At 34.6% G+C, this 21,050-nt stretch overlaps 1 protein-coding gene across 1 annotated transcript in view; it reads right to left on the bottom strand.

The window, feature by feature from the left end:
* Nucleotides 1-2,450: 2,450 nt before the first annotated feature.
* LOC107501329 (disintegrin and metalloproteinase domain-containing protein 5) overlaps nt 2,451-21,050 on the bottom strand; it is a 94,739-nt gene continuing 76,139 nt past the window's right edge. The window contains 5 exon segments of the mRNA XM_036228745.1: nt 2,451-2,544; nt 9,402-9,452; nt 10,975-11,134; nt 15,194-15,311; nt 18,318-18,404. Of these exon segments, the coding sequence (XP_036084638.1) occupies nt 2,532-2,544; nt 9,402-9,452; nt 10,975-11,134; nt 15,194-15,311; nt 18,318-18,404 (429 nt within the window). The 3' untranslated portion in view covers nt 2,451-2,531.

Here is a 21,050-nt window from a genome sequence, read left to right as displayed (position 1 = left end):
TACATGGTGAAACATGGAGATTTGACCTGGGATGGTGAAAACGCAGTGCAATATATAGATGATGTTATTGAATAGTACACTTGAAATGTATATAATTTTATTAACCAATCTCATCCCAGTAAATTTAATAAAAATGTAAAGTAAAATAAAAAATGTATTTTTAAATGAAGCGAAAGTCAAAAGTGCTATACCAAAAAAATAAATAAATAAAAAGCTAAGTATTAAATGTGCATATATATTTTTTTAATCCCCCAGTACGGAGATAGAATTTAAGTATCAATTATAAAAATATCACAAATATGAATACTTTGGAAATACAGCTTTATTTATTTCTCGTGTATATTTTGGCATCTTAGAACAATCTGGCTAAGGAGATTAAAAAAGTTAAATATCAACTTTTTTCCCCCAGCTGTTTGGATTTTCCACACTAAAAGGCATGGAGGAGGAGGAGGACGGTGGTGGATGATGGACTGCAGTGGACGGTGGTGTTGTGTGTTGTTCCTCGGTTCTTCCCCACCAATGCAGTAAAGAATTACAGGTCAGCGAGACTGAGAAAAAGTAAGATTTATTGAAAGTACAATTTAGGAGATGGGCTGTGCTAACAAAGGTGATAAAGAGATAAAGAATTTAGGAGATAAAGAAAGAAGATAGTACACCCCAAAAGGAGGGGTGGGTTTCCAGCCAGGAAAGCTGTAACAATGTACAGATGGGAAGATCTGTTTATATTTGGGCCATAATGGGAGGTCCTAGATGATCCCTATGTGAGGTCACCTTGACTGATATAACTTTTTGCCTACTGCACATGCTTATCCAGAATTCAATCCATTATAATTAGATTTATGAACTCCCCGGCATAGTCATGAGAGTATAATGATGGTATAATGAGGCTGAAGTTAGGGACAGTACTTTCTGTGCATGCATTTTTAGCCAGTTGAAGCCAGCAGCTTTTATGGCCTTGTGCTCTAGGATTTAGGATAATTTATAACCCTAAAAGGGAGGTATTTCTGGGAGGTGCTTAAGGGAGGTCTTCAAGGGAAGTTTCTATGGTTACAGAGCTGGGTTCCTATTCCTTTGTTCCCCTGTAGTTCATGTCTGACTATCTACCTAACAGTAACAACACTTAACTAGCCTCTTAGCACATTTTAAGTGTACATCACTGTTGACTGTAGGTACAATGCTATACAGTAGCTCTCTAGAGCTTATTCATTCTCCTTAACTGAAACTTTATGCCCGTTGATTAGTAACTCCCCATTTCTCCCCTTGCTCAGCCCCTGGAAACCACCATTTTAGTCTTTGATTGCATGAATCTGACATTTCAGATAATCATGTAAGTGGAATCATGCAGTATTTGTCTTTCTGTGACTGGCTTATTTCACTTAGCATAATGTCCTCAAGATTCATCCATGTTGCTGCATATTGCAGAATTTTCTGCTTTTTAGGGCTATATAGTATTCCGTTGAATGTGTATACCACCTTTTATTTCTCCACTCATCTGTTGATGGACATTTAAGTCATCTCCACATTTTGGCTATTGTGAATAATGCTACAGTAAACACAGGAGTGCCAACATCTCTTTGAGATCCTGATTTCAAAACTTTTGAGTGTATATTCAGAAGTGAGATTGCTGGATCATATTACCATATGATCAGTTTTTAATTTTTTTGAGGAACTGCCATATTATTTTTCATAACAGCTGCACCATTTTGCATTCCCACCAACAGTATGCAATGGTTCCAGTTCCTTCACATCATCACCAATACTAGTCTTCTATTTATTTATTTTTTTTTTTGATAAGAGCCAAATATATAATAGTTGAGTGATTAGCTCTTGTGAGCTGATATGATATGAATAGCCTCCAGCACATCACTCCAGGGGGGATGGTGAACAAGTAGATCCAGGTTCTGTGGGGCCTGAACTATATAAAACTTGATGAACTCTCTCTGAGGAAAAGAACACAATATTAAGACCATGACTTTGAAACAGGCCTGTGCAAGCAAGTGGCCCTGATGCTTTTTCTTCCTTAGCTTTATGATAGGTCTACTTTTGGTAACAGGTATCTTAACACACTGAAGAGAGTATATAGCTTTCAAAGAGGAGAAGCAGTAACAAGAGGAGGATTGTATTCAGATCCCATCTGAGTAAATGCCTCTGGGAAAGGTCACAAGCCAGCTGAAGGCTAGGAGCTCTGAAGGGAAGGAGGAAGGGCAGACTGAGGGAGGGAGATTCAGGTCAACCTAGAGCAGAAGGGAAAAGGGATACTCTCTGCCCTTGGCTTCATGGATGAAAATCCTGAGCTACTCTCACCTGCATTGGAGCCTCTTCTGGATTCAAGGTGGAGTAGAGAGGGTAAAAGTTCTGACTGAAATACAGTAAAGACACTGGACACATAATTCAGGTGATTCAGCTGTAGAGGCTTTACTATTTCAGATGTAAAACCTTCAGTAGTGACGATAGAATTGAGGAAGAAATTATGTTTTCCCCTTCTGGTTTAGGCCAGTTTCTGGTACTCTCTTCTCTCCAGGCCAAGGTTCTTAGAGACTGTTACTATAAGAGAAAACAAAACAAAATAAAATAGAAAAAAAATACCAGTCTTGCTTTTTTTTTTCCTGAGCTGACGTATTTCTAACGCAGGTAATTTAAAAGGCATGGGTAATTGAAAGGAAAGGATCAAGGAAATAAATACTAATTCCAGAAGAAAAAAAATGATTATCTGTTACTGCAACTGCAAAAACTCTTGGTTTTGCAATAGAAGGGGTTTTCTAAGCTACTCTAAGTATCTATCCATGTTTGCTAACTGTTTAGGTCAATAAAGGAACATGACTCGACATTTCCATTCAAGTATGTGAACTTATTTTAACTGAGAAAAGGGAAAATATTGTGATCATTCCAAGTACAATCACATATACAATCACATATTATAAGAAATAAAAATGCCATACATGCACACACACGCGTGTACATCTATACACTGAAATATTTTAACAATGATGATGATTCATTCTTTTGCATACTGATATTCTTTAAATGAATGTTTATTACTTGTTACTTCTGTAATAAGGAGCAGAATGGTTCACACAACTCACATACACATACAATTTACTGAATGAATAGGACAGTCAAGATAAGAATTGGGCATTCCAAGGTCCCTGGATGGAAAAGGATCTTAATGTCATTTAAAATCTGAACTCATCCTTCAGAATAATGAAAAATAAAACCAGTTAAGCATCAAATTAAGTCAAAATGTTTGTTGTACACGTAAGTGCAAAACCGAACATGATGAAAGATTTTTGGAATCAGGATAAATAATGTTAAAAAACAAGTTATTAACAGTAGGCTTGGTCTAAAATCTCAACTTACATAACAGAAAAATCAGTGGCATAGGGCATGGAAGAAGGTAAAATTATACTTAGCATCCCTTATACTAAATGGAGTCTCAAAACTACCTCTAACTGCATGTGATTGATTATATTGTGTATTTTCTATTTCTATGCCATACATACACTTTATTGAAATGGCTCCTTATTAAATGACACAGCAGAAAATAACAAAAAAATGAATAAGGTAGTAAAAAATGTAAAATTTGAGAGAGCTAAGTCTCAGAACGTATACCACTCACATGTCCAACTGACAAAAAATAAATAACTTATGAAGTTACAACTTGATACAAATGGATTAGTAGTGAGCACTACAGCTAGGTAATTTGGCAATAGATATCAAAAAACATCAGAGTACATATTATGTTTATGTTTTGATAAATCTCTTCTAAAGAATTATACTGAGGCTATAATTGGACAATTACTCCAGAATGTGTATTCATATAAGGATAGTTTTTACAGGGTGTTTGTAACAATGAAAAACTGGAAGTAGTCTAAATATTCATAATAATGAATTTTTAAAATATAGTATTTTCCACTTTTAAATTGAATATCATATGTCACAAAAAATGATATAGGCCTATATTTTAATTTTAAAATAAAAAGTTGTCCATAATAGTCTCTAAGTTAAAAAAAGGATAAGTATTTTTATGTTTTCCTTAGAAAAACATTTAAGAAGATATGCATCTATATTCTTAATGGAAGTTGTCTTTGAGCATTATGAGTACAAGAAATTTATCTTTAATTCATATTATTGAATAATGTATCTTAGATATTTTAATAAATAATTGGTAGTACACTAAAATCAGAAAGATATATTTTGAAAATAAAATGCCCTGTATTTTAATTCATTGTTCGTTTGGTACTAGTGCTAAATTTTACCTGGATACCCCTATTTTCCTTTCATATGAATTTCAGAGACTTACAATTCTCCATTCTCATAAATACAAAAAATATTTTGGTTAAGTTTATGTTAAACATATAGAAACCTACATATACTCAGATTACTGATGCTGGAAAAAAAGAGGATAAGCTTTAAAGTTAAAAGGATAAAAAGGGGAGTTGTAAAGATAGTCGGCTTCAAAGTAAATAGAAAAAGACAAACATATTTTAACTAATTGGACTCAAAATTCAGGGGAAATATCTTTTGTCATAATTCTAGGACACAAATGTTAATTATAAAGTAAATGTAAAATTTAAAGATGATAAATATGATAGTTTTTAAAATAAAAATGAGTTACAATTTAATTGAAATCTAATAGGTTTAGAAGATGCTAAACTGCTGAACTGTAATAAAAAATATATATACACTCCTGCCTGCAATGTGTGAGAGTCTTAGTAGCTTGATATTATCACCAACAGTTGATGTCAGATCTTTTCATTTCTTCTACTCTTACGAGCGTATAGGGGACTCTAATTTTTATTTTATTTTGATTTTTTCTGAGGGGTAATGATGTTGAGCAATCTTACATGTTTCAAGCTGCCTCGGTATCATCTTTTGTGAAGTGTCTCTTCTAATATATTGCCTACTAGTTTCTCTACCTTTTATTATTGATTTGTAGGGATTCTATATATATTCTAAATATGAGTCTCTCGTTGGAAATATGTACTACAAAATCTTCCTTCTCGTTGTGGCTTCCCTTCCCCCCACCACTTGTTTTTATTTATTTATTTATTTATTTATTTATTTATTTATTTATTTATTTATTTTATTAGTTTGGTTTTTTTATTCCTTAGAATCTGCATGTAAGTGAAATCATATAGTTTTTATCTTTCTCTGTCTGACTTAAAGACTTTCTAGGTCCATCAAAGTGATATCTTTATCCATCTCCTTCTTTTTCATATGTAGGGGTTTTCTTATCCTTGTTGTCTTATTTTTTCAGCCACGCTGTCTTTTGGTTGGAGCGCTTAATTCTTTTCCATCTACAGTACTTATCGATAGAAATGTAGTTGTTACCATTCTTTATTCCTGTTTTTGATACATGTGTTTTCTTCTTAAAGAAGTCCCTCCAATATTTCCTGTAATATTGACTTGGTGGTGATAAATTCCTTTAGCTTATTTTTGTCTTAGAAGCACTTTACCTGTCTTTTGACTCTAAATGAGAGCTTTGCTGGATTAATTATTCTTGATGGTAAATCCTGGGTCTTCATCTTGTTGAATATTTTTTTGTCAAGTCCTTCTGTCCTGCATAGTTTCTTTGGAGAAATCAGCTGCCAGTCTTATGGGTGTTCCCTTATAAGTAATTATATGTTTTTCTCTTGCTGCTTTTAATATTCTTTCCTTGTATTTAACCTTTGGCATTTTAATTATGATGTGTCTTGGTATGGGCCTCTTTGGAATCGGCCCCTGATTTTTGAAATCCAATGAGCTTCCTGGGGTTTTATGTCCATTTCCTTCACCAAATTAGGCAAGTTTTCCATCATTAGTTCTTCAAGCAGCTGTTCAACATCCTGATTTCTTCAGTTACACCAAGTAGATGGATATTTGGACACTTAGTAGTGTCCCATATTCTCCTTAAATTATTTTTAAAGTCTTGGCATCTTATCTCTTGCTGTTTTGACTGCTTGTCCTTGCCTTTCCCATCCTCTAGATAAGGCATTTGATCCTCTCCTTTATTCACTTTGTTTATTTCTTTCTTTATTCCATTTAATACACTTCTCATCTCAGATAATGTGCTCTTCATTTCAGACTAGTCCCCTTTTATAATTTCCATGTCCATTTTTATGTTTTTTATCTCTTTATTGAAGTTCTCTATACTTTCGAAAAGTTCATTGAGCATCTTTATAACCAGTGTTTTGAACTCTGCATCTGTTAGATTGCTTGATTCCATTACATCTGGATCTTTGTTCTGTTCTCTCATATGGCTTCTCCTTTTTTTTATTCCCATTTGTCTGTCTTTCCATGTTGATTTCTATGTACTAAGCAAAGCTCCTAAGTCTCCTGGTCTTATTAGTGTGGATTTGTGCAGTAGGTGTCCAGTGGCACAGTCCTGAGAGGCGTTCAGCTGCAGGCCAAATTTAGCCCCAGCCTGTGCCCCTCTGGAGCCACCTGTTAAGATTCAGCAAGCAATCCACAGATACCGTGCTTACAGTTGCCTCAAAAGGCCACACCAGAAACCAAGGCCAGCTACCTAAAGTGAAAGTCTAGGCACTGCTCAGCAAGGAGCACCTGACTCGCTGAGCGTGTACCTGCATATGGCTTGGGTGGGGCTGCAAGTTGGGGGAGGTGGGGTTTCAAGGAATCCTTTGGGCAGAGTGACCTCTGTTATTCAGTTCGATGATGTCTGGGCTACGGCAGCACTGTGTTTGCACACTGGGAAGGGGGAGGGCTCAACAGGGAACAATGGATACCACCAACACTCCTGGAGGGAGCTAGTCTTGCCTTGGCCCTTACTCCAACAACGTCGACCTGTAAGTCCCTGGTGGCCCCTGTAAGAAGTGGAATCAGCACTGGTGCTCAGAACGAGCAGGTCCATCACTGCGAAAATCCACTTGCAGATGCGGCCCCTTTAAGAGTCTTCTGCCACTGCTGGCACTACTGTGGCAGCTCCCTCTCACTCGGCCACCTGAGACTGGGCGGCCCCACATCCTCGTCCCGTCCTACCTTCTGCCATTGCAGGGTGATTTCTTCCTAGTTGTATGGCTTGTTCATCCCAGGTGATTTTTCCTTGCTGCTGCTCTTTGTTTCTGTCACAACTTTGATTTGGTTGCCAGAGGGATGAACAGAGCCTCTATCACCAATGCCGTTTTTTTTCCCTCCCCTTTTCCCTTTTATAAGGAAGTCTCTTGGGAAGCAAAACTTCAATTTTTAAAACTTTATCGTATTGTGGTAACACTTAAATGACATCTACTTTCTTAACAAAGTTTTAAGAGTACTACATTGTTAATAGTGAAAATGTACAGTAGATCTCTAGAACTTATTCATCTCGCATAATCAAAACTTTATTCTCATTGATTAGAAACACTCCAACTTCCCCTCCCCCGAATCTGAGGCAACCACCACTCTATTCTCTGCTTCCATAAGTTTCACTATTTTAGATACTGTATGTAAGTGGAATCATGTAGCTATTTATCCTTCCGTAATTGCCTCATTTCACTTAGCACAATGTCCTCAAGGTTCATCCATGTTGTCATGTATGCACGATTTTCCTCCTTTTTCATGGCCGAACAACATTCCACTGTATGTACACACTACATCTGCTTTACCCACTCATTCGCTGGTGAATATTTACTTTGTATCCACATCTTGGCTATTGTAGATTGTGCTGCAATAAACAGTGTAACGCTAAACATGTTTTGAGATTCTGAATTCAATTTTGGGGGAGAAGATCCAGAAGTGGGATTACTGGATCAGGTTATCAGAGTTTTTCATATCTACAGTAGGATATATTTTGGCCATCAACCCTTTACCTGATATGTGGTTTGCAAATGTTTTCTCCCTTCCTGTAGGATGATTTTCAGTCTCTTGAATGTTGCCCTTGCTGTGCAGAAGTTTTTAAGTTTGACATAGTCCCACCTGTCTAATTTTTACTTTTGTTTCCTGTAATTTTGATGTTCATCTAAAAAGCCATTCCCAAGACTAATGTCATAAAAGTTTTTCCCCTATCTTTTCTTCTATAAGTTTTACAGTTTTACAGTTTTAGGTCTTACATTTAACCCAGTTTGAGTTGAGTTTTGCATATGGTTTAAGGTGAGAGTCCAATTTCTTTCTTTTGTATGTGGGTATTCAGTTTCCCTAATATCATTTGTTAAAGAGACTATCTTTTTCCATTGTGTATTCTTGGCACCCGTTTCAAAGATCAGTTGATCATATATGTGTGGGTTGATTTCTGTGCTCTCTATTCCTCTTATACCAGTACCATACTATATAGATGAATTTCATATAAAAAAGTTATTGATTTCGAGTTGTTGCTGATATTCTTCATTCTTCTAACGTCCAAAAGGTCAAAACTATGCAATTGTATTACCTGACATTGGTCGTTTATATTTTCTCTTTTTAGTTTCAACTATTGGCTAATTTTTATCAATTATATGACTCTTTCCAAAGATTCAGCTTTTTCCTTTGATTTTTTTTTTGTCATTTCCCTTTTTGTTTATTTCCGCTCCTCTCTTAATTATTTCTTTCCATCCATTGTCTTTGAGGGCAATGAGTTCTTTCTCTAGCTTACATTTGGTCATTCTCTGTCCTATAATATACATTTTATTGTGATTAAGAGTATTAAAGTATACTCTTTCCTCAAAAGCAGACATATACTCCATCTTTGTAGAACCTAAAACAGTCTGCCTTAACAAGAGGATTAAGAGGGTATTATCTATACTTAATAGCGCCTCTCTTAAAAATAAGAATTCTCTCAGGTCAGATATGTAGCTCCACATTTGTCACAAAATATCATAGTCAGTGTGCAATTCTGTACGGCAAGTATGAAGAGAGAACTTGAAAAGTAATTATGATGCTTTTGATATATTCTCTCTTTTTATATTCTATCTAACATTTGTAAGAGAAATTTTTATATACTGATAATAAAGAGGGGATATTTAACTTTATAAAATGTTGTGTTTGATTATTCCATACTCTGATCTCAAATTTACTTACCCAGATGAATTAATGCAGTAAAATCAATGACAACTCGAAGACTATCTTATTAACAGCAATTTTATTCTGAGATAACAGTATAGCTATAAGCGCATATGGTATCCATCGCATCGGTCCTCTCTTTATGTGGCAGTAAAAGGTCATCAAGATAGAAGTGCTCCTTACCAAACCCCCCTCCCCCCAAAAAACCTCATAATTTATGTGCTCACAGATATTAACAAAGGTACACAAAAGTCACTCCTTTACTGTAGGTCAGGAGTGAGAGGATATCATGAAATCAAGTTTTATTGTTAAGTATTGTAAAATAACCTACAACAAGAACCATAAAGAATAATATGAACAAGTGTTTTGATTTCAAAATAATTGTTAAGTGCTCTGAAACAATGATGAAAACATACAATACAAAATGATTAATTGCACTGATGTACACTCACCTTACACTGGAGGATAACCTGCTATTACTGCTGCTTTCTTCTGACACGGATCTGTAAAATAGATAAAATTTATTTTAAATTGGGAACATTTTAAAATCCTAAACAGTTCAGTGACTATTTGAATGAAGAATGTTTTCCAAAGAAAATTGTAATATCTATGTACAGTGCCAGGTGGGTACTAGACTTGGCAGGGGGATCACTTCAAAAATTATATAAATGTCTAACCACTGTGCTTTACACCTGACACTACTATAAAATAATATTGAATGTTGAGTGTAATTGAAAAAAAAAATAAAGTACATTTTGATACATATAAAAAGAAACAGAATGATTCACTAGATAAAATAAAATATCTGCTTTCCACAAAATACAAAACAGATAGTGTCTCAGTATTAGAACAGGGGCCATCAGCCACCTTGCTTTGTTGATTTACATCTCTCGTCTTCATTTTACATTTAATCAAGTATTTAGGTTAAAAGTCCATATTTATACAGACAGGACCCCTGATTCTATGATATCCCTAAGTCCTCAGGTCAAATTAAGCCAAAACCATTAAGCAGCTCTAAAAAATTTCAGTTGGATTTTCTATATTTCTTTACATATTTTCTTCTTCCTTTGCATAACACACACTCATGTATTCTCTTCCGATCAATTGTTAGAAGGTAAAACTAGAGATCAATACTTCTGTGGAAAAATACAGTAAATACGAGTAAGAGTCTTAATAATGATGTTTAAATATTTATGTAACTGATTACAGGTAATATGATGATTTCGCCTATTAATTTGGTGTACTTAAAAGTTTATGATACATTGGAGAGCTATTATTATCTCCCATTTTATAGAGTTATAGAGAATAATTTTAAGACATAAAGATTAAATCACTTGTTCAAGAGATCATAGTTCTTACATGCAAGATTTAGGAGTTAAAACCAGGTTTTCAGAGGCTGAATGTAATTGTCTCCATTTCATGATGCTACCTCCTGTTTCCTAACCTGATATTATTACCTACGCATGTAATTTTTAGTTAAGAGATGACTTTACGAAGTAGCAATATCAATATTTAGGAAATAAATATTATGGTGGCAGCTTCATAGATATTATCTCTAGTTGAGGGAAGAACCTTAATAAACTTGTTTACCACTGAGACTCTGAGACTCTGAGACTCTGAGAGTCTGAGAGTCTGAGACTCTGTCTCTAAAAATCTCATTATTTAAAAGGGGCCTTGAAGTGCAGTGTTATCTATCCTCCTGAAGCCTTTGGACAATATAGCTATTCAGACAGGGTCAGTTGATTAAGAGACTGAATAAACCACAATATCCAGTGCATCCATGTGTCCTTGTAAAGTAATACTAGTGGTAAAATGAATGGTTTAAGTAATGAGTAAAAGTAGAAAAAACATAAAGGACACCAGCCTGATTTGAAATGTGTCCCTGGGCCTCTCCTCATATTGCTTTACCTACAGGCTTTAACTGTTCTTGAAAAATCTGAATACTTTCTCTTTTTTTTTTTTTGGAATGTTGACTAAGGGTAAATATATATTCTGATATATATTTACACACACACATATATATACCTCTCGCTTTCAGTATCACTTCTGTAGCACAGCTCCCTTATTTTACCCTGTTTTATTAAAACAGCAGCAGTGATGATGAGCACAGGTAAAGAAATGTAGAAAATGAGTTGAAATTGGCGTTTCGGAGAAGTGGCCGATCTTCTCTCCAAAGAACTCTTAGCTAGAATGAAAAATATTCGTTTCAAAGTATGTCGGAGTTTTTATTACCCAAATGACAAGGTGGGCCAGAAGTCATTACCAATGCTATTCCTGAACACAAAGCATTTCATTCATATATATTATATGTGTAATAAAATCCCAAAACCTACACTAAGGTAGAAAACAAGCCGTGACTAGTGCTTTGCTGATGATTCTGAGTTTTGAAACTTCCACTACATGGTGATTTCTTTGATCAAAGATAATATTCTTTCATGAAGCACATTTGTTCAATTCCTTTCTGGTACAACTTCTCCAAAGTTCAAACATGTATATCACAGAGATTGTTGAGGATGTACCTATATGCGAGAATTAAACCTGGGGAAAATTGTATTTAAGCTCCCTTACATTACATTACTGCAATATTTTTCTAAAAATTAAATATTGGTAGTTACTAAATAACTTATTTCACCAAGTTCTTTAATCAAATACATCACAATAGGAAATTATTAAAATGGCTCTAGGATTATTTTATACAATGCATGATTAAGCCTGGATTTAACCCATTTTCAACTAACTGGCTCTACATTTCCCTCATCAATTCTTATTTATTCTCAACTCACCTCTGTAGCCATTTCTGGGCATCTGATCTATGTGGCTCCTCAGGTTCCACCTCTTTGTATTTAATTAATTACTCTGGGTCTCCATTTTCCATTGGTTGAAACTAGCTCCCAGTAATCTGTGTCAAAGCTGCTGCTATTTCATTCAAAGACGCCTGGAGGAATCATCCAGGCATTTACTTGTTCCTGGATTTTCACTTCCTCCCTTTTATTACCTCAAATTGTCTTAGTCTTTATTACTCCAGGGCATAATTGTCAAATTAGACTCCCCAAAACATACATCTTACCCATACCGAATTTTAGTCAAACATCAGGTATAGAAAGAAGGATTTGTCCCTGAAGGAGCCTGAATCCTTCAGCTGCAGCTCCCAAAAGTTTTCATTCTTTTTTTTCTCCCACACATTCAAACTGATTTCAGAAAAAACAGATGAGAGTTTTGCGTCAAGTAGAAACAATATTTCTCACAAATAAAGCTATCTCAGTTTTCTACTGTAAAAAACACAGCTCACATGATTACCTAGTTTCTCCAACTAACTATCCTACCATACGTCAATAAATTCCAGGTTTATTTAGAATAATCTATGTAAACAGTTAAGTATATCTTGCCAAAATCATTTTAGAGAGAGCGAAGCCTGGTACCTTTCTGCTAACAAATAATATTAATGTGTGTGGTGGTTAATTTCATGTGTTAACTTGACTGGGCCACATATGCCCAGATATTTAGTCAAATATTAATCTGGCTGTTTCTTGAGGACATTCTGAAATGATATTAACATTTAAGTTCGTAGACTCAGTGAAGCAGATTGTCTTCTACTTTAAAGTGCCTAATATTGAGTATGGTTTCTGTTATTATTTATGAGAAAATAATGACATATGTGTATATTTATATGTAACATGTTTCCTCCTTGGGTTTAGAGGGTGAGGCTCCCTTACTGGTTTCACCCAGCCAGGCTGCCCCAGGCCAATGCCTCAGCTATGGGGCCTCTATCGAGAGCCACAGGATGGGGTAGACTACCTAGGGAAACGCAGGACAAAAACACAATGACATATCAACTCACACCTGTCAGAATGGCTATTATTAAAAACACAAAAAGTAACAACTGTTAGTGAGATATAGTGAAAAGAGAACCCTCACATACTTTTGGTGGGAATGTACAATGGTGCTGCCACTATAAAACAAAAACAAAAACAAAAACAAAACAGTAGGAAGGCAATAGGAAGGTTCTTCAAAAAACTGAAAATAGAATTACCACACCATCCAGCAATTCCACTTCTGGGTATTTATCCGCAACCCGTGGCCCCCGCCCCCCAAATATACTAATTGAAAAGATATATGCACCCCTATGTTCATTGCAACATTATTTAAATAGCAAAGATATGGAAGCAACCTAAGTATATCTATCTATCTGCCTGCATCTATCTATCTATATGTATAGAAAGATAGATACACATAGAATGGAATATTACTCATATATACAATGGAATACAAAGTCTTCCTATTTGTATCAACATGGATGGACCTAGAGGGAACTAAGCTAAATAAAATAAGTCAGACAAAGACAAATACCTATGATTTCGCTTATATGTGAAATCTAAAATACAAAACAAACAAAACAAATCAGAAACAGACTCACAGATACAGGAAACAAGCTGGTGATTATCAGGGAGGGGAAAGGCCAGAGGGGGCATTAAAAAGTACAAACTTGCAGTTCCAAATAAATCATGGGGATATAATGTACAGTGTAGGGAATATAGTCAATAATATTATAATAACCGTGTATGGCAACTGATGGTAACTATAATTATCATTGGGGTCATTTCAGGAAGTATATAAATATCAAATTGCTATGATATACTCCTGAAACTATCAGTATATTGTATGTTAATTATATGTCAATAAAAAAATAATGAGCATCTTCTATATAGATAGGCTATATGATGAATATAAGTATGCAAAGGAGCTGATTAACAAATGTCAGGTCTACTAGTACAAGCCTATAGAAATATAGTGAAGGAACATTTTTGGAGATGTGAAAATAATTTTTACAAGTCTAAAAATCTGCTGTGTCTAGTAAATAAAACCCAAATATCCCATGCTCAAATGCTTTTGTTGAGAAGATACTTAGCTTGATGCTATCACAATGGACTGACATCAGAATTTAGTAAATGTGAGCTGGAGAAGAGTGAAACTTCAAGTCCAAATGAATTTTATACTTGACTCTATTTGTTTCACTACTACTTAAAAGAAGGATGTCTTAAAGGTCACAAGATGTTCAGAGAAGTATAACAAAACTGAAAGAACCAAAAATACATCCGACTGTATCAGTGGACAGAAAGAAGCTGTCATTGTTATGTTTTATAAAGCATATGATTAATTGTTCATTTATTTTTATATTCTCTGTTTTTAAAAGTCTTATATTATGTATCTCAAGAACATACAAGAAGGATCCAGGAAAGAGTATGTAAAAAGAGTAAAATAAATTGCCATATCAGAGGATACATTATAATACATTCTCATCATAAAATATTGTTACATTTTTGCTAAGATATTATTTATTTGCTTGTATTATAAACTACTTTCAACTAACACTGTTAACTAGTTCTATTGTTGTTTTGTTTAAATAACAGCATTTATGTAAGAGAAAATTAATCAGAATAAATAGATCATTTCAAATACCTATTTTACAACATATTTACATGAAAATAATAATGCATGTGTATAATTATATGTCATATCTTAAATTATTATGCTTTTTGTTGGTCTGCTACACGCTCTGATACAGCTTTGTGTTAGCTCTCTCAAAAGTTGGTCACCCTGGGTATGACTCCCCACTAGCAATCAAGCTGTAGATAAGGAGTTTCATTCTTTATTTGCCCCCAAAAGAAACGGTGGTTAGGATGGACCACCCCTGGTTTATTTAAGGTGGGCTCCAAGACACTGTGGAACAGGGAGTATCCCTTAGCTCTTCCCAGTCTCATCCAGGCCTGCTGGATCTCAAAATACTGCTCAGGACCCCTGGCGAGGGGGGAAAGTAGCAGGAAAAGGGATTCTAAAGAGTAAATTTCAAAAGATTAAGTTGGAACCCTTACAGTGCAGGAGAAAGTAATAAAGAACAGCCTGAAAGATTCTAATGGCATTAATATAATGACTACTAACACTATTTTAAACCAGAAATATATGTGTCAATCTAAAGCGAACCATCTAAATTAACCAGTTGAATATTATGCACAGGAATTTCTACTTTTAAAAGTGCTTAATAATGGGTATGCTTTGTGGTAGTAAATAATGTCAATGTTAATATACATAGAACAATACAAAGTTATGCTGTCCAAGATATTTTTAAATCTTACAAATAAAATAAAACCATGTTTGTTGACATCAGTGCTTTTGCAATCTTGCATGTAATCTATAGTTTAATTTTATTCTCTTACATTTTATCTTTTATTAATAAAATTTTAAAGACACTAACTAGTTAAAATTGAATGTCCATCATCGATACTTCCAAATTCTCCTTTCATTGCTTCGCAATCAGGAGGTACAAACCCTTCTTTACAATGGCAATGGTTAAAATTGTTGCAAATCTGGAAAAATCAGAAAATAGAACCTTTTTTATTGAACAAAGATAGTTTTCAATAGAGATCGATGAGTATTCTATAGTTGATCAACAGATAATGTACTCCAGAGAATTTATCCTTCCTAGAGAATTTATCTTAGACAAAGTCAACAAATGTTGACAAATTTTCACTTGAAATTATCCATACTTTAGAAAGTACATCTAGCTTCTGTTGCCAAATCAATGTTTTAAAATTGTCTCAAGTCTCCCCACACAGCCAAACCGAAATATTGGCAATTACCTGTAATATGCTACTATTTATCATTTATTTGTCACCTTCACAGAACAGCCCAAACTCTAAATTAACAAGCAAGACTAGCAAGAGAATTCTAATAACCTTTACTTACCAGTTTCTGCTTTTCCTCTATAAAAATAAGATCATTTTGGTTACATGGTAACACATGGTGCTTATAGCACAACCACCCTTCCTATTTACCAAGCATTTTATACATCCAGAATCATCTTAAAGGTTTCTACTTTATCTTTCCTAATAAATAGTTTGGCAAGATTTCTTAAGACAATAAAATTATAGACTGGTTAAATGACACCAAGTAGTATAAAAATGATTTTAAAAATCATTCAACCGATTTATCTTTTCAACTTCCAGTATTATTTATTTTTCCTAGAATTTGGATATAAGACAGTGCTCAATACTATTTAAGCCTCATTTTATGTTCTTTAAACTATCTCAGCATTTGTAAATGTGAGAATTCACATTCCAGTAACTGGAAAACTAAAATTTGGCATAACAAATTTTCCCCATATTGATGGAAGTACATAAAATTTTACATGCAACATGTGGACTTCAAGATTACAGAACTTGATCTTTATAAACTAGCTTACACATAAACAAAGTGACTCTGCTTATCTATCCTAACCTATGAAGTGTGGCACCAAAAGACCCCCTCCCATAGCTTTTAAGTATGTAAACAGGTGATTCCTCCCTTCAAGACAAGGTGAAAAATCCCAAAGTTCCCTCCCAGAAACCCATGTTAGGCCAGAATTATCAAATGCTAAAGCTTCAGTAGATGTAACATCAGAAATAGGTCAGGGGCAACTCTTACTAGGTACTACTATAGGAAGTACATAGGTACTACTATAGGAAGTTATAGTGTTGACCTAAAGGACTCACAGGTTTTTCATTATGCTTTTGTTTTAATGGTCTCTCAAAATTCATGACAAATTTTTGGTCAAGTTGTTTCCATTAAAAACTAATAACTTAAAAACTTCCACACATAAAAGAAAAACCCAAATGGTAGGCAAAACATTCTCCTTTCCTTCTGAGGGTTTTACTGTGTGTTGTACTTTTTAACCAATCTTTGACGATTCAACATAAATGGTCACTTGAGACAAACAAATCTCAGACCATTCTTCCACTACTGATTAAGACTGGGGTGGCAGGTATTGGGGATAATATTCATTTAGCCTTCTGAGTTTTCTGGGCAGACTTGGTGACTTTGCCAACTCCAGTCACCTTCTCATCTACTGCTTTGGTGACACCCACAGCAACTGTCTCCCTCATGTCATGAACGGCCAGCCGAACAGCCCAGAGGAAGATGGGCAGAGACACGCTCACCATACACGGCTTGTTAGGAACCATATCAACAATGGCGGCATCACCAGATTCCAAAAGCTTTGATCCATCTTTCAGCTTTTTTCCCAGGATGACGATCAATATTCTCCTTCAACTCAGCTAATTTACAAGCAATGTGAGCTGTGTAACAATCCAGCACAGGTGCGTCTTAGCATTGATTTGGCCTGGATAGTTCAAGATAATCACCTGAGCCATGAAGCCAGCTGCTTCCATTGGTGGGTTATTTTTGCTGTCACAAGCCACACTGTCACAGCAAACATCTTTGACACCTTCTTGAAACTGAAGCCCACACTGTCCTCAGGAAGAGCTTCACTCAAAGCTTCATGGAGCAGTTGAACAGACTTTACTCCAGTAAAGTCTTTACACTAACAGACTTTACACTAACCGAAGCAAAGGTCACCACCAAGCCAGGTTTGAGAAGAGTGTGTCCTCTTGACTCACAGAGACAGTACCAATATCACCAATTTTGTAGACATCTGGAGGAGTAGACACAAAGGCTTGTCTGTTGGACAAGGTGGTGGCAGAATGCAAGAGATTCAAGCAGAGTGGTTCCACTGGCACTGCCATCTTTACAGGCAACTTTCCGTCCTTTGAACGAAGGCACATTAGCATGTGTTCCCAGCATGTTGTCACCATTCCAACCAGAAATGGCACAAATGCTACCGTGTCAGGGTTATAGCCAATTTTCTTAATGTAGATGCTGACTGCCTTAATGATTTCCTCGTATCTCTTCTGGATGTAGGGCAGCTCAGTGGAATCCATCTTGTTAACACCAACAATTAGTTGTTTCACACCCAGTACACAAGCCATAAGGGCATGCTCATAGTCTGTCCTTTCTTGGAGATACTTGCTTCAAATTCACCAATACCAATAGCAACAATCAGGACAGCACAGTCAGACTGTGATGTGCCTGTAATCATGTTTTTAACAGTCTGTGTGTGTTGGGGAATCATGACGGTCACATAATACTTGCTGGTCATGAATTCCCACAGGGAAATAGCAATGGTAATAACCACTCACATTTACCTTTCAGTTTACCTAAGACTCGAGCACACCTGAATAAGCCCTTTCCCATCTCAGCAGCCTCCTTTTCAAATTTTTCTATGGTTCTTTTTTCAGTCCCACCGCATTTGTAGATCATGTGGCCAGTAGTGGTTGACTTGCCTGAATTGACTTGCCAAATCTACATGCCCAATGATGGCGGCATTGATATGAGTCTTTTCCTTTCCCATTTGGCTTAGATTTAGCGGTGGTCTTCATTACACCTGTGTCCTGGCAGCAAACCCATTGCAAAAAGCTCAAATAATTTTTTTTAAACTTTCCAAACCATTTATTGCATTTTCAAAGCATGTTGCTTAAATTAAAGTCGAAATTACTTACTCCACTGTCATTGCAATGAAAAGAATTGTGGCATGCCTTAAAATCAACCTGGGTTTTGATCTCTTTACAAGTAAAGTTGACACAAAACTAAAAGAAAACAAAAAGAAGTAAAAAATAAAGTCAGTCAAATAATCAGATTGTGTGCATTAATAATACATAAGAACAATTCAAGAAAATGCCAGAATTCATATTACCAAGCACTGGCATAAAAACCCCCAAAATAAAGTAACTTTAAGTACATTAACATAAATGTAAATTTAACTAGGTATCTTTAGATTGTAAAGATGTAATCATATGTAAGAAGTTGGAAGTCTTATTTTCTTACCATCTACCACCAGAAGTCCTCTTAGAAAGACAAATTTCTGGAAAAATAATTTAATTGGTTCCTTGAGTTTAATAATTATCTGAAGAGCATTTTAAAAATAACCATGTCTGGGTTCCCATGGCATCATTATCCCTGGGAGCAAGTTCCAGGCAATTATCATGAGTAGTCAGGGTTGAGTACTATCTTGCGGAAGGTCAAGATCTTAAAATCATTGGTATGAGCGGCAAAGAGAAATAGTTTACTTCCATGTGAAAAAAAATGAATAGAGAGAAAAGCAAGTGTAACAGATTATCATATGAGGTAATAGGACAATGAGAGATTCCCAACGTGAGATGGCAAAAAGGCCTTCTAAGAAATGTTTACTGTTCAAATTTACATTGTTCTAATTTATGGCATTAATTTTTGTGACTCTTCCTAATTATCCCCCCCAAATCAGTAAATTCAATACTTTGTGAAAGGGTTTGGTTTTGAGGGTGAGTTTTAACAACAGGATATGCAGAAAGAGTAGGATAAACACTCTGGAATAGAGATTTGATCCACTACCCTTTCGATTTCTAGGGAGAGAAAGTCCTCAGGTCATATTTTTATTCCATATGTTTCCAAGTGAGCAAGATGTGACAGATACTCTGATTATTTTCATGTGGTATTATCAAAATGTATTATATAGAAACAAATTTGAATTTAGCAAGCAAACCTTGAGACTTTCTTTCAAAAAATGTATGCCAATTTAATTTTCCATAGTATCTCTCAGAATTAATACTTTCAGGATTAATTAGAATTTTAAACTCTTATTAGATATATTATTGATGTATAGAATATTATAAGTTTTTAATTACATTATGAAATTACATTATTAATTGTTAATACTGTTTTCTTATTCATATAGATAACATAAATGATAATATAATATGCTGTGGCTGTTACTGTTGCAATAGCATCTTTACTGTAGACATATTTTCTATAAGCCATTTTACCCCAAACATTTTTACTGCATAACTTACTGGCCATAAGACAATTTTGTTGTAAAAGAGACAAAATCATGACAAAAAAGGAGAGACGTTAAAAAAGACATAATGAAACATGAGAAACTGAATAACAGAATTAAAAAGACTTTATTTAAAATGTGTAGATTCATGGCAATACTGCACAAATAACTGATTCATTTTTGGATTGTACCTAAGCATTTAGCTTAATTCTATTGGAAATATGTGTTCAAGTCTGTACCCTCAAAAAGGGCTCTAGACTTCTTCTCTTCCCAATGCAGTGTGTTTCAAAATCTTATCATTGTAAAGCATTTTAAAGAAGGGGCAAATCACTGTAAAGAAGAAAAGCTAACTATTTAAAGAACATCACTACCACATGTCTTCTGATCACTCACTGTACAGACCATTAGGAGGGCTAGTTAAGATTTATATGTGATATAAAAATGGGAGTAACTGCATGAATTCCACCAATGGAGAAATTGAACAAAACAAAAAACTACAACTGTCAACCAGCTATTTTGTCAAAAATTAAAACTGTCGACCAGTTATTTTGGGTTTTTTTTATTGCAAAATTGTCCTACAGCCAATTACTCATATGACAAAAAATGTCTGTAGCAAAAATGCTTGTGGCAAAGATGTCTACAACACAAATACTATGGTGAAAGTACCTAGAACTATAATATCATTGTATTGTAGATGAATATATTGTAATAATAACATCAATTTAAATAAAATATTCATCTACCAATCGGAAAAAAATCAGATTTTATTATAAAAAGTTAAAGTGTAAATTTAGCTCTTCTACTGAAACAATGAATACAATTTAAAAAAATGTTGTTGCAAAAACAGTCCATAGAAGAAGAAAAAATGCTTGATTTCATAATACCACATTTCACCAAAACTAGCATTCATATGAGATCTTCAAATTTTGGCTAAAACATTATTCTCTATAGTATATGCAAAGTCACTTGATTACATAATGCAGGACATTGAAAATTATCTGTATTAGAATTAGTTAAAAGTAACTTTGCTGTTAAAAAGAGGTGTGAAGAGCATTAATAACAAATATTACTAGAATATTGCTAATATATCTGTTAAAGAATAATTGTTCACAACTTTTAAAAAGAGAAAAGGAAGAAATATGTATATATTCAATGTCATATTTGGACATTCATTAAGAGGCTCATATTAGGCCTGCCTAAAAATTATTTTATTATCTAAGGGAATGTACTTTTATTTAACTTGATAGTCACCTCACTGTAAAATTATAGATTTTGTGAAGTTATATGTTAACACATAGATTTTGTTTAGCAGATATGTAAATGATTTTTTGAAAAGCTAAACCCCAAATTATTTATAGTACATTTGTAGGTTTTACATCAAAGCTAGCAATAGTATTTCAACATTCTTTTTCTTAGTGCCTCT

Source organism: Rousettus aegyptiacus, unplaced genomic scaffold, assembly GCF_014176215.1.
Source record: "Rousettus aegyptiacus isolate mRouAeg1 unplaced genomic scaffold, mRouAeg1.p scaffold_m13_p_11, whole genome shotgun sequence".
Classification (NCBI taxonomy): Eukaryota; Metazoa; Chordata; class Mammalia; order Chiroptera; family Pteropodidae; genus Rousettus; species Rousettus aegyptiacus.
Note: the sequence above shows the minus strand (reverse complement) of the source record. Positions and strands in the feature narration are given on the sequence as shown.